The sequence below is a fragment of the Medicago truncatula genome, chromosome 4, assembly GCF_003473485.1.
Source record: "Medicago truncatula cultivar Jemalong A17 chromosome 4, MtrunA17r5.0-ANR, whole genome shotgun sequence".
Lineage (NCBI taxonomy): Eukaryota > Viridiplantae > Streptophyta > Magnoliopsida > Fabales > Fabaceae > Medicago > Medicago truncatula.
Genome location: NC_053045.1, coordinates 37,643,105 through 37,656,123, shown reverse-complemented (window position 1 = coordinate 37,656,123; position 13,019 = coordinate 37,643,105). Strand labels below are relative to the sequence as shown.

Genomic DNA, 13,019 nt, shown 5'->3' with positions numbered 1-13,019 from the left:
GCAAAACTTATTAAACAAACTAAACCAAGCACAAAGTGTGCAAGGCTTAGATCAACACCAATAAATACAAGTTTATGATCACACAAGCTGAGATTTTTACAATTGACACCAACCTATAATCCAATTAATACTAGACATTCCATTCAAAGTGACAGATTTGCTCTATATTATCATATTTGTGGCTGAGTACCATTCATCACAAATTGATACCCCTCCCAACACCTATATTGCTAATGTCACCCAAAACCCAATTGTCCGATCGAAACTTCACTCGACCTGCTAGTTGTAACACAGAGGTGCTCACTGTTTTACTACACACTTGCTGTGAATCACTGATTGCAGCAGCAAGGGACACAATATCAGATCCCCTCCAACTTACAGACAACATATACAAGCTGCAGACACTCCATAAGCCAGAACAACAGAGTAGAATTTTGACTATCAGACAACAGCACCTCCGCTATAATTCAGGTAGTGGTTCATCATTCCACTCCGAAATATTTTAGTCCTAGCTGATAACTATAGTGACACATTAAACAAATAATGTCCCATCCCCTCAAATACTTTGATAGTTATGCAAATTACAAATCACGCTATATTTTGGTAGCTTCTCATAAAGATGCAATATGGACTCCTTAATTCATTAGAAACAAAGTTGTATCATACAAAATGAGAATAAATGCAATGTACTCTTTGGTACAAGTTATATTAAAGGAAACCTTGAATTGTCAGGATCAGAAAACAAATTTATAGGACAAAACCAAAGGTTAACAATAAATGAGGTCCAATAGAAACTAAATGATTCATGCAGAGTATAACAAGTGTTTATTGAAAACTCTTCACTGCCCTTTATCTAGAAGTTGAGAGTTTGTGTTAGGTTGGTGCTTCTCCGCCTTATCTTCATTTGACGATTTATCTTCCTAAAGGTGGAAAAAGTAACACTATCAATTGTCACCACCAAATCAATCATATCAAGAAAATTTACAACATGTATAAAAAAGAAAACGAACAATACTTGAATACGAAATATTCAAAATTTGACAGTTACTAAACAATCAATCATTTTGCAATAAAAGTAGTTCTTTCCCATGAGCATATGATCAATATTTGATGTGAAACAAAAATAAGCTGGCATAAGTACCTAGTCCATTATTACGAAAATGCAACTATGCAGTAAGAAATTTGGACGGGAACTCGTTATTTCCTTTGCCAAAGATCAATCACATATTATGGTCGGACTTACCTTATCACAAACACCAAATAACTAAATGAAAGCATTTAAGTATTTGCACATAAATTCATCTAGCACTGATATTTTGAAAAACTTAATGACTACCATGCATGTTTGAACAAGTGTTTATCAATCTCAATCTGATAAACAGTTGTCCAAATAAACTTCAGGCAGTAGGCATGTTTCAAAAGTACCAGTCAACAAAGAAAAGGGAAACTCAGAAGTAACTACAGCAAGAGTGCTTCAATTATGCTTTTATTTTAAAATTGGATTAGCAGGACTTGCACGCAAAGTAACACGAGGCCAAGTACCCAACAAAGCAAATATAAATTTCGCTTCTTTAGTGGTTTGAAGTTTACTTTGCTTCATATTTTTGACCAACAGTTCTTCTCGTCAAGATCAGTTCATTGTCTAAGCAAATCACCAATGATTTATATAGAAAATCGCATAGCAAATCCTAAATCTACTATAAAGAATAATATATGTTAGCTTAGATAAACTCTTCAAGAAAATCACTGATGTTATGAAGAAGCGTTTATCAATCTCAATCTAATAAAGTGTTTTCCAAAGAGACTCCAGGCAGTAAGCATATTTCAAAAGTACCAATCAACTAAAACAAAGGAAACTCAAAATTAACTACAATGAAAATGTCTAAACCATGTAGCACAACTTGCAATAAACTAAAAGAATAATGTATGTTAGATTGGAAAAACTACCTGGTCAAGCTTACAAGCACCCAGATACTTTGGTGTGATGTCGACTTTTGCAGATGGCGAGTTTTGAAGCAAGAATTTAACTATTCCGTCTAGTATGGGAGGTGGTTCATAACCTGCTTGAGGTGGTGCCAATTTAATTTCCATCGACTTCAAGTTACACAAAGAGTGGAGCTTAACCTCTGGTAAATCAGGAACTAAGGAGAGAATCTGAACAATGAATAATGAGAGTGAAATAAGATCAGTTATGCATATCAATTGATTTTAAACAGATACATGAAATAACATACAGAATATTAACAAGAAGGTAAAATTAAAGTCTCGGAACATGCCAATGTACCTGAAGAGTAGTTGAAGAGAATGTCAATGACTTTACATTGGCAAGGCCTTGCAGCCAACTCAATAGAACCATTGGAGGCTCCTCCCAATGGAAATGAATGTCTGCAGCAATATTTACATGTTTCACAGAAGAAAGACCGCTTCCACATATTTGCTGATCAGGACTACCAGTGAAAGTAAGGGTACAAAGACTCAGGAGTAGATAACTCAATTTTTGCAAAGTCGGATGACTTACTATGCGTATCTAAATTGACAAGTGTCTCGCTTGATATGTTTAGGATCCGTGCATCCTTAACCGTACAATCACGAACTGCCAAACTATTCAACCTGCCAAAGGCCGAAAAGGGCTCTGCATAATCATTTCCATCACTGCTAAAGGCGAAACTCGTCAGATCCAAATTGGTCAATACCGGCAAATTCAAAGCTTTTGGAAATACCGTTTTTTGATTGTTATAATAAAGACCTCTATGGTAAACTAAAAGCTTAAGAGATGTAAGAAACTGACACGAAGAAACATGTGGGAAAATGAGAGCACTATCAGCACACACAGAGATTCCTAATTCAAGAGTTGGGATATGAGCGAACATATTTTAAAATCTTTTTAAGGAGATACGGTTCTATCAAACCAGGACGGTGAAGATCAAGAGCTAGCAGTGCAGTCGAGGTATCACGAAGAGTCAAAATTTTAGAGACGAATTTGGAAAATTGTTTAAGAGTGGCAAATGTTGAAGCTTGCAAAATAAGAGTTGGGATATGTTTCCAGAGATGTTCATATCTCTTGGACAAAATGCAAGTTTGAACGACGTGTTTGGCATTCAAAAACGACAAAATGCGAAGTAGAAGGCAATCCGATAAGTCGCTTAGCCTGTCTTCACCTTCTTTGTTTTCTTCCTCACAGTGCCTTAGTTTCTTCATCTTTTCTAGAACAAGAATTCAAGAAAAGAAAATGAGCAATTATAAAGGCAAAGGGAAAAACTATTAAGAATTTTGAAGTTTCATAATTACCTCGCTGGTCTTCGAAGAATGGAGTGAAATTCAGCAAGAACTCTCAGAAAATGGATTGAAATGATTTTCAGGGAAAACGAATTTGATGAGCGAACAGTTTCTTTTTAGCAAGACGAGGGAGGGAATAAATTGGTGCCAACTGTGTTTTCAAGGGAGGGAGTATGCTTTTTTATATTTTTCTCATTGATTATTGTTTTAATTTTTTTCATTTTTTTTACCAATGATTTTAAATCTTTTTATTTTTTTTTACAGGAAATCTTTTAAATTTTAAATGAATAATATGATAGGGTGGCAAATGCATGTTGCTCTTTTTTCATTTTATATTTTTGCATTTCATATGGTGGAGGATGTCATTTGCTACCATTACATTATTACTAATGGACCAATTCTTGACAAAAGCATATTGCTCTTGAGAGATACATTTTGACATCATGGGTTTCAAACAGTTTGCGAGGACTTTTGAAATAGTCTTGTAAGTGATGTTGCACAAAAAATAGGGCAAAGGTCATACAAAAGATTCAGATTTGCCCTTTTAGTGATAAGAGCGATATTTGCTGCCATAATTTGAGTAGGAAAAGAACTTCTTTCTAACCATGTAACACCAACTTGGAATTATTCTATCCCACATAAATAGGAAAGCACCACTTTCTAAACCATTGCCTCCCAAACATCTCTTCTTGAGCCAAAAGTCTACTCATTTTGTTACTCATAAGGCTCTCCAACTTTTCAACAATCTTATATTTGTTCAGGATACCAATTACAAAGTTTCCTTCCCCATTTGTTCCTCTCGTTTGTGCAATTTTTCAACTTTCGCAATACTTCAAAGTTTGAACCCTTTTCCCCATTTCCCATGACCACAGGTTCAAGTCCATCTTCAATAAACAAAGAATTCTCAAATTTGAACTCCATTGTCAACCCTCTTCTAATGTCACCTTCTAGTTTAGCAATATTGGGTAGCCTACTGTAATGATAAGAAGTTGACACTCTCAAAAGTGGTCATACCATTCCTGCATTGCCATAGTTCTATCAAATTTCTCCTCATTCACTTATTCGCTACCCCGACCTCGAATCCAAGTGTAAACTAAATTAATGTCTTGTTTGAAATCTTTCATCCAGTTTCTTTAGACCCCATGGTATATGGTGTAATCCTTTACCGCATCTTAAAAATATTCAAAGTTTCAAATTTTATTCCTAGCAAACTTCACATTTGATTCAAAATGAAGAAAAATTTGTCTCGTATTTCCATCATATTCATCATCAATACTGAAAAGGGCTTATTAGCTCCTGAGAATGGTAGGAGTCATTTTCAACATAAGCATCATTTTAACTACATTCTCTTCAACATTAATACATGCCCCTTGTCCTTCCGTTGATGTCTTATTACTTTTTTTTTTATTTGATTCAACATCCACGAATGACTCGTCATTTCCACTTAAATATGAAGGCAAATATTCATAATCTTCATCACTATTAAATCATTGTGCCTAATCAACTGGAACAACATTAACACCTCCAATTTCGTGAACAACCTCATTTACATTCATGAACAAAGCTTCATTACCAACAACTTTAACATCAACGTATTCTCATTTACTTCTTGAGATTACCAACGACCTCAACATCAATAACAACCTTATTAACCTCTTGAGCTTCATTATCAATAATTCAACATCATTAACAACCTCATCCGATTAATAAACTTTCGATAGGAACAACTTCAAGTTAATGAACAACCTCTTCTTGTTCAATAAATCATGGGATCACTTGGATGTTCAAAATACACATAAAGAACTATTTTGTGACAATTTTTTTTCTTTTATCGATAAAAAGCAATATAAAAATATGAAAATAAAGAGTAAAAAAACACAATAAAAAATATGAGAGAAAATTATCTTAAATATAATTTCTGACCGAATTTTACATAGGTTCCATTTACAACAGTCAACTCATTTTTTCTCAAAAAAAAAAAAAAAACAGTCAACTCATTTCCTAACCAACTACACGATCATATTCATTTCATTCACAAATTACTCCCACTTCTTCACTTCACATGTTCTTCTCATTCTCCTCACTGATTCATCAACCTGCCCTGCAATTTCCATTTTATCCTATGCAATGAATCGCTTAAAGCATGGTTGGCGCCTCCTTTCCAAATCCAACATCAACAACCTTCTCGATTCTCACCCCAACGCTCTTCAAACCAAGCTTTTCGCAACCGAAGCGCATCAACAATTGAACAGGGACTTTTTCGTCAAACTCTGGGTTTCCGATGCCAAAACCCAAAACCCTAGAGCTAGAAAATCGATCAAATGTCCAGGTCTTGATCTTGATCCTAGATGGTTTTCTGCTTCACCTGTTCATGCTGATGCTGCTGCTGCTGCTGCTGTCACCAGTAAACCTAAACCGCTTTTGAAGCAACCTCCTATAAGTCAATCTGTTTCCGAATTTTCGAAGCCGGAATCTCCTCAAGAGGTGAAATTTGTGTCCTCAGTAATTTGTTTTATATCATTGATATGTTATGTATTGATGTAGAATTTTAGCTTAGGGTTTTGTAATGTGCGAGGGTATAGGGTTAGTAGCTGTTGTTTCAGCTTAATCAATAATCATTGTGCATTATGGTGCTAGTTTAGAGATTAAAAATATAATTAGTATAAGTACAATTATGCATTTAATGATGAGTTGCCACGTCAATTCATGAATATGAAAACACACATGTAATGTTCATTAATTGACGTGACAATCATTGGATGCATGATTATGGTGTTAGATCAGAGGCTAATCATTGTGCTAGGTATTGGTATATCAGGTTATGATTAGAGTTTAATTGTAAGTCATGATTAAGGACTAGCCTGGATTAACTTCTAGGCTGTGGGAGTTTTTCGGTTTAAATAAGTTTATGATTCTTCTCTTGATAAAAAGCCTTATAAGGTTATGAGTGTTTATAGATAAGTTAAACAGAGGGCTTTTGAAAAATAGAGATATAGAAACTGAATTTTAATATTTATTTAGTTATTCTAATATTTCATTTTCCATATTCACTTGTTGAGAAGGTTATCTAAATTGATTGACTTGATGCCTCCAGTAATGTAGATTAGAAATGAGGCTGCAATTGGATTGAGTTTGGAAAGAAAAGCTTTTCAGAAGCTATATTTTCTAGCTTTAGGAAAAAGCATAACATTTTTACATTGTTTTTCCTTTAAAAGAGTGTCCAGTTAACCTTTTTTATACGTATTTTCTTCGCTATAAGGCTCTTTATTAAAAAAACATGAGTAAGAAGACCTTAGTTCTAAATCCTTCGTTTGGAATTTAACACGGAGATGTTCTGCTTTTTCCTTATTGATCTTGTTAGGCCAAGGTAGCACCTCTACTTGCCAGGTCCAACTTACTAATTACCAGAGATATCGAGTGGGCAAATCTTGTATTGGGATTTGAACAGGTGATCCTCTTTATTCTTTGATGGCTGGTTCCTTTAGTTATATTTGTCACACAAGCAACTTATATGATAGTCTAGTTCATTTATCATTCTCATTACATATGATGGATAATCTGTATGCTGAGGCTGCGGGGCATAGCTCCAGCATCTTCTAACATAATTATTATTCTTGACTCTTGTTCATAATATTTCATTTCTAATTTTGTGACTGGTTGTATAATGTATTGTAGGAAAATCGTTATGGCATTGTAGATGCATGCTACCCACAGTCGGTCAGTGATGATCCTCATCTTCTGTTTACTACTATGTAATACCATCCACTTATAATTTCCTTGCATAGCTCATAATAATGATGGTCGACCTTGTTATGATGCAGCCTGTAGGTTTAATTCGTGAACAGAGCAACCTCATTACCAGACAGGTATTCAATTCAATAATTTAATCTTCACTACCTTTGATTGCTCTTTCTATTCAATGTTTCATTCAGAGGAGGCAAAGCTTCATGTGTTGGCTACCTCAAAAAATATTTATTTATTTGAATTAGTTAGTATATTTTGTAATTAGCTACCCCAATAATATATATTATGCTACCACAAATGAGTTTATTTGTTAAAAACTATTAGAAATAGGAATCCAAAAGATATCCACTTTTTGGATAGATGCATTTCGTCTCATTCTGACACTTACAATCTCTTAAGAAACTATAAATCAAGCTTAGTTAATGATAAAAGTTGTCAAGACAACACTCAATATATTTTATTATATTTTTAGATTTGGCCCCCTCGTAAAAAAATGGCTAGCTTTGCCACCAGTTTCATTTATGATCGTCATGAAAAGAAATTATAAATATTGTCCATTTCACCATCTTTTTGCAATCCAACAAAAACTTAGATGCTTGCTATTTGATATATAGAAACGTTTTCATTGTATAATTCATTTTGTATCACTCCATACACGTAGACTGTTCTTTTTCCTAGAAGAAATTAAGGAGAAGCTAATACTTTAAAAGTAGAGGATGATACATCTAGTTTAACATTTTCCTAGGGGAAAAGAGACAAAGAATACAGGGATATTTATATATATATATATATATATATATATATATATATATATATATATATATATATATATATATATATATATATTTGCAACTAATCATTTGGTCATTTATTGATCAAAAGTCAGTACTCAGGGCCTTCATTAGTAGTGTGTCATAAGGATTCAAAAAAGACAATAGATAAACTTGTCCCCAAAATTTCCAAGCTAATGGGCGTTCCCCACTTTCATTCACACTCTCATCTCAAGGCCCTTTCTTTTGCCGTGTTGCAGATCCTTTTTTTTTTTCAAAATCAACTTTATTGTTTTGAACCTTCCGTGGCTTTTGCATCAGCCATGAAATTCATTTCGCATGAGAGGTGAAATTCTAATATGGAGCCCATGATAATCCTTTTAATTCCCTTCATACCAGCCATGGAATTTGATCAGATCTTCAAGAATGATGTATAGAGATTTATCTCTCAACTGCTTTAGTAACAAACTCTGTTCACAAACTCAGTTCGGGAAAAATGAGCTAGTGGCCATCCACCCTGTTTCTTTGGAGGACAGATAGAGAAGGTGGAAAACAATAACTTTAGAGCTTTTTTTTTTATTTCTTTCTCTAGCCAGAGTTTCATGGTGTTAAAATAAGGGTAGGCAAGTGTTTTTGCAAAACTAAAGGGGGTGCGAATGACATTTGAATAGACGTAAGGGGAGGCGGGTTTAATTGTCATGTATTATAATATCCCAAAGTAAAAAATCTCTTTACAACACACATTTACTGACACCCACTCTAAACTTCAACAAAATGTCTGCAACCACGTCTTAGAACTAAATACATTGGATTTTTTTTTGTCTTTTCTAGGTTTTGAATTGGTCATCTTATTTGCTAACTTTTTAGATGGGTGTCATCTACTTGGCGTCTATTAGTTAGCCCTCTTCCATCTATTCTAAGAAAAATAGGTGACCACACGCGGAAAAATTGTACAGTTATTTTCTGCCATTTTTTCCCTGCACCCGGGGAATCTTGCACGGGATATTAACCAGTTGGTATAAAGAGGGAAAAATATGTACAAGTTGGATAGTAGCAATTCAAATTTGGGCACCTTGTGCAATGGCCAAGGCGCGATGTATGTAATTCAGTGGTGAATTTAGCAATGGTTTCATGACTTATGCTGTATATCTTGGTTTGCAAATCTTGATTTGATCCTTTTCCTTTTATTTCATTCCATTTTTTCCTTTCTTGCTGCAGTTGCTTCGTCTAAGGAGGCCTTTTGTTGCACACATAACTGATGCTATGGGGAATGAGCTCTTTAGGGTGAGAAAAATATATTTTTTGTACTGCTGTTTTAATGCATGGCTATCATCAGGATTTGCTGTAGTGTCATGAGTATAGCATCTGTCTTTAATTAATTTCTACTTTAGCTTGAGTTAAGAATATTCTTTTCTGGTGTTAGGTCCGTAGACCCTTTTGGTGGATAACAAGCTCAATTTATGCGGAAATTGATGGTAAGGTATGCCATTTTTATAAAATATTGTACACTCCATTGTTGTTGCATCATTACGTTGTTTATGAGCAATTTGGCTTTTAATTATGTCAAACCCTCTCTTTAGGAAATTGGAGTAGTTCACAGGCGGTGGCATCTCTGGAGAAGAATCTATGATTTGTACCTTGGGTAATATCAAGATAATATGTTTTGAGTTGCAGCTATTTTAATTAATTACAGATATAATATGTTTCTACTTTTCTAGTCTGTAATATACTCTCTTTTATGTGCTTTAGTCCCTAATTTTGTGTTTCGAATTGGTCCCAGTAGTATGAATATTTTTTGTTTTATTTTAGTTCTTCCTTTGTTTTAGCCCCTAATAATATATTTCTGTTTCTGTTTTAGCTCCATTGTATTTGGTTTATGACCGTGTTCAATCAGTGTCCGCATGAAAAAAGGCTCAAACATAAAAAAAAATACATATTTAATAGACTAAAACAAAAATGAAAGTGTTGGAAATTCCGCCTTAATTGCGGTCCACCCCTAGTCGCCTTAATTGCGGCCTTTGGTTAGCCTTCATTGCAGCCTCCAACACCTTCATTGTGTTGGCTTTGAGGGGTGGATTTAGTCCCACATCAGATAGATAGCACTCTTGAGAAGAGTTTATAAAGAGGAGGCACTCCTCACCTTACAAGCCGGTTTTGTAAGGATGAGTTAAACCCCAAATTTCAACATGGTATCAGAGCCTATCCTAGATCTATTGTTGGGCTTCCCGCATCGTCCACGCTTCAGGCCCATTGGGCCGGGCTGAAGCGTGAGGGGGTGTGTTGGAAATTCCGCCTTAATTGCGGTCCGCCCCTAGTCGCCTTAATTGCTGCCTTTGGTTAGCCTTCATTGCAGCCTCCAACACCTTCATTGTGTTGGCTTTGAGGGGTGGATTTAGTCCCACATCGGATAGATAGCACTCTTGAGAAGAGTTTATAAAGAGGAGGCACTCCTCACCTTACAAGCCGGTTTTGTAAGGATGAGTTAGGCCCCAAATTTCAACAGAAAGTATATTGTATGAACTGAAACAAAACATTAAGGGCTAAAATGAATCAAAATAACTACAAGAGCCATCATTTCAAAACCAGAAAGAAAAAAAAATAAACCTAGAGATTGAAACAAAAAAAATGAATATATATTAGAGACAAATAACATATTCAAGCCATTAATTGCACACATTGTAACTTGCTTTGTTGCCCTTTTTTATCTCAGACCTGAATATTTTATTTGGGAAATTTTAATGTGTTCAAAAGCCAAGATATTATATGAAAATTTCAGTGTACTATCTTTGCCACATTAAAACTCTTATCATGTTGCGATAATTTTTTTCTTGAGCCGATGTTTTTGCGTGCTCCTTACTTATTTTATTGGTTTTATTTGGATTACTCTTACTAAAAAATTAAATAAGTTTGTCTCTTGCATGAAATGCAAGTCTCATAGAATAAGATTTACAGGAATCAGCAATTTGCGGTGGTTGAGAATCCTGGCTTGTGGAATTGGACATTCACCTTGAAAGATGCTGATGGTGAGGTGCTTGCTCAAATAGATCGTGATTGGAGGGGTTTTGGCTTTGAGGTTGAATTTTTGCATTCACTTTTCTATTTTATATATAAATATAAAGAACTTTTGCTATTATTCTCTTTCTTCAACATACTTGCTAGTTGTTCATTACTGTTATTCTCTTCTGCTACTGTAATTTTTTTTCTAAACATACAAAATATATTTTCCTGTTCAAAATTTGTAACTGCATTATCGGGATTTCCATTGTTTTGCTCTCCAAAATTAATCCAAATTTGTTAATTCTATCAAATTAACTGGTTATTAACAGTGTGAGGATTAAAGAATTTTATACTTGGATGTCTTCTGGGGGATTGATCTAATCAATGGTTTTCATTAGGATTCAAAGGTTCGGTTACACTGTTTTAGATAATTCAGTTCCATTGATCTTATGATATGGGGGGTAAAAAGAGAGAGGGTGGGCATCCATGCCACAGTCTAAGGTATTGCAGCAACCTTGTTTAATTCTGTTATGTCTGTACAGTCGTGTATGTTTGGCAAGTCTGTACAAAAATTATTTTGCATTAAAATCATGTTTTGTTTTTTGAAAAGGTTAAACCATGTTTTGTTACTCAAAAACAAGCTACAGAATGTCATTTTTTGCGGTGAAGATAAATCCCATATGACATACTTCGGCAAAAACAATTGCATAATTTATGATTACATTGACTTAACCTATGAATATTTGTATATCTTTAAGTGATTTTTATCAATACTGTCCGAACAATATTCAGAATTTTAGAACACTTTTCAAACATAAATCAATATATTCAAACACACTTTTGACTAAAATCAATTTTGCAAAATTATAATCATTCAAAATCAATTTTACATTGCTAAAAAAAACAATTTTACGAACTCTAATCCGAGTACAACCTTAAATTACTGCGATCAGGTATAGTATCCAGGGGTTAGGATTTGTTTTGACGCATGATTTACCCCATATAAAGGGAATTTCAAAACTTGAAGGGGTTAGTTCGGATTTGTTCTTAAATAAGTTCTCCTGCCGTATTCCCTGGCTATAAAGCAAAGATAGCTCCCTCTATTGGCTGTGTACCAGATATTCTTGTCTCTTGTTTCTTATTTCTTTAGTACTACACCTTTAACTCTGTGTCTCATATCCTATTGCTGTACTGCTTGTCTAACCATTGTTGCTGAGTCATTTTACTGAGCTGAGTAGAAGGATTTCATGTTCATTTATTCAGACTTTTAATCTTGTGCATTGAAGTTCAAGCTTGAGTAATGATATGCATGATTTTCATGAAATCTGCAGATTCTAACTGATGCTGGTCAGTATGTGATTCGATTTGGAAATTCTGATCCCAGCTCCAAGATTGGCCTTGCTAATGCGGTCAGAATCCCCTATCTTTTAGAAGAAGAGAAAAGCTCTCCCTATCTTGGTAACTAATTGATAGGTTGTTCTTTCTGCAGATTGAAGACCTTGAAGTCAAACGCCCACTGACCCTTGCCGAGAGAGCAGTTGCTGTAGCTCTTGCAATATCACTAGATAATGACTACTTCTCAAGACATGGAGGCTGGTAAGTTTTAGCATGACAGCGTTTTATGTAAATAGAGTCTTGAGAAACTTTTGACCTAGGACGTCATGTACATTCTTTCTTGCCTACTTTTTAGTTCGGTTCTCTTGTTCTGACTTGCCAATAGTCAGAAAGTTGGAATTGGTATTGATCTTTTTTTTTTCCTTAATTTTTTTGGGTGGCTAGGGGATTACCCTTCATTGACGTCGGCGAGTAAATTTGATTTGACAGACAGTATCATCTGGTTTTCTAATGGCATTGTAATCTCTGAAGTCATTCATTACAAAGTAGTTTTTAAATTGGTGTTCTAAGCTAAACACCAAGGACGGCTCCATTCATGTAAAAATGAGAATTTTAATCTGATATTTACTTTTGTCTGTTGATTCCTTTTGCTGGATGGCAAGGCCCTGAAATAGTCCTGATTATTGTTGGTTGGTTTGAAGTAGACTAAAATGTCTGATTAACCCTTTGTACTTTTACCCCATTTTCATTTTGGTCTCTACGAAATTAACTCAGATTCTAGGTGGAACTGGATGCGGTGTTGTAAACTTGTAATGCCATTGTTCACCAAGAAAACAAACAACAATCATAATCATAAATAAAAATAAAAATAATCATAATGAATGGGAATCTCAGTGG

At 34.6% G+C, this 13,019-nt stretch overlaps 1 protein-coding gene and 1 pseudogene across 1 annotated transcript; one reads left to right on the top strand and one right to left on the bottom strand.

Moving 5' to 3' along the window:
• Positions 1-1,929: 1,929 nt before the first annotated feature.
• Positions 1,930-4,197, bottom strand: LOC11441224 (putative F-box/FBD/LRR-repeat protein At1g78760; annotated as a pseudogene).
• Positions 4,198-5,283: 1,086 nt separating this feature from the next.
• Positions 5,284-12,859, top strand: LOC11438791 (altered inheritance rate of mitochondria protein 25). The gene is made up of 11 exons (XM_003607343.4): positions 5,284-5,760; positions 6,638-6,724; positions 6,952-6,993; positions 7,098-7,142; positions 9,009-9,074; positions 9,214-9,270; positions 9,371-9,432; positions 10,743-10,863; positions 12,119-12,196; positions 12,277-12,383; positions 12,567-12,859. Exons 1-11 carry the CDS (start codon positions 5,404-5,406, stop codon positions 12,595-12,597), a joined length of 1,053 nt encoding a protein of 350 aa, XP_003607391.1. The 5' UTR covers positions 5,284-5,403; the 3' UTR covers positions 12,598-12,859.
• Positions 12,860-13,019: the final 160 nt, after the last annotated feature.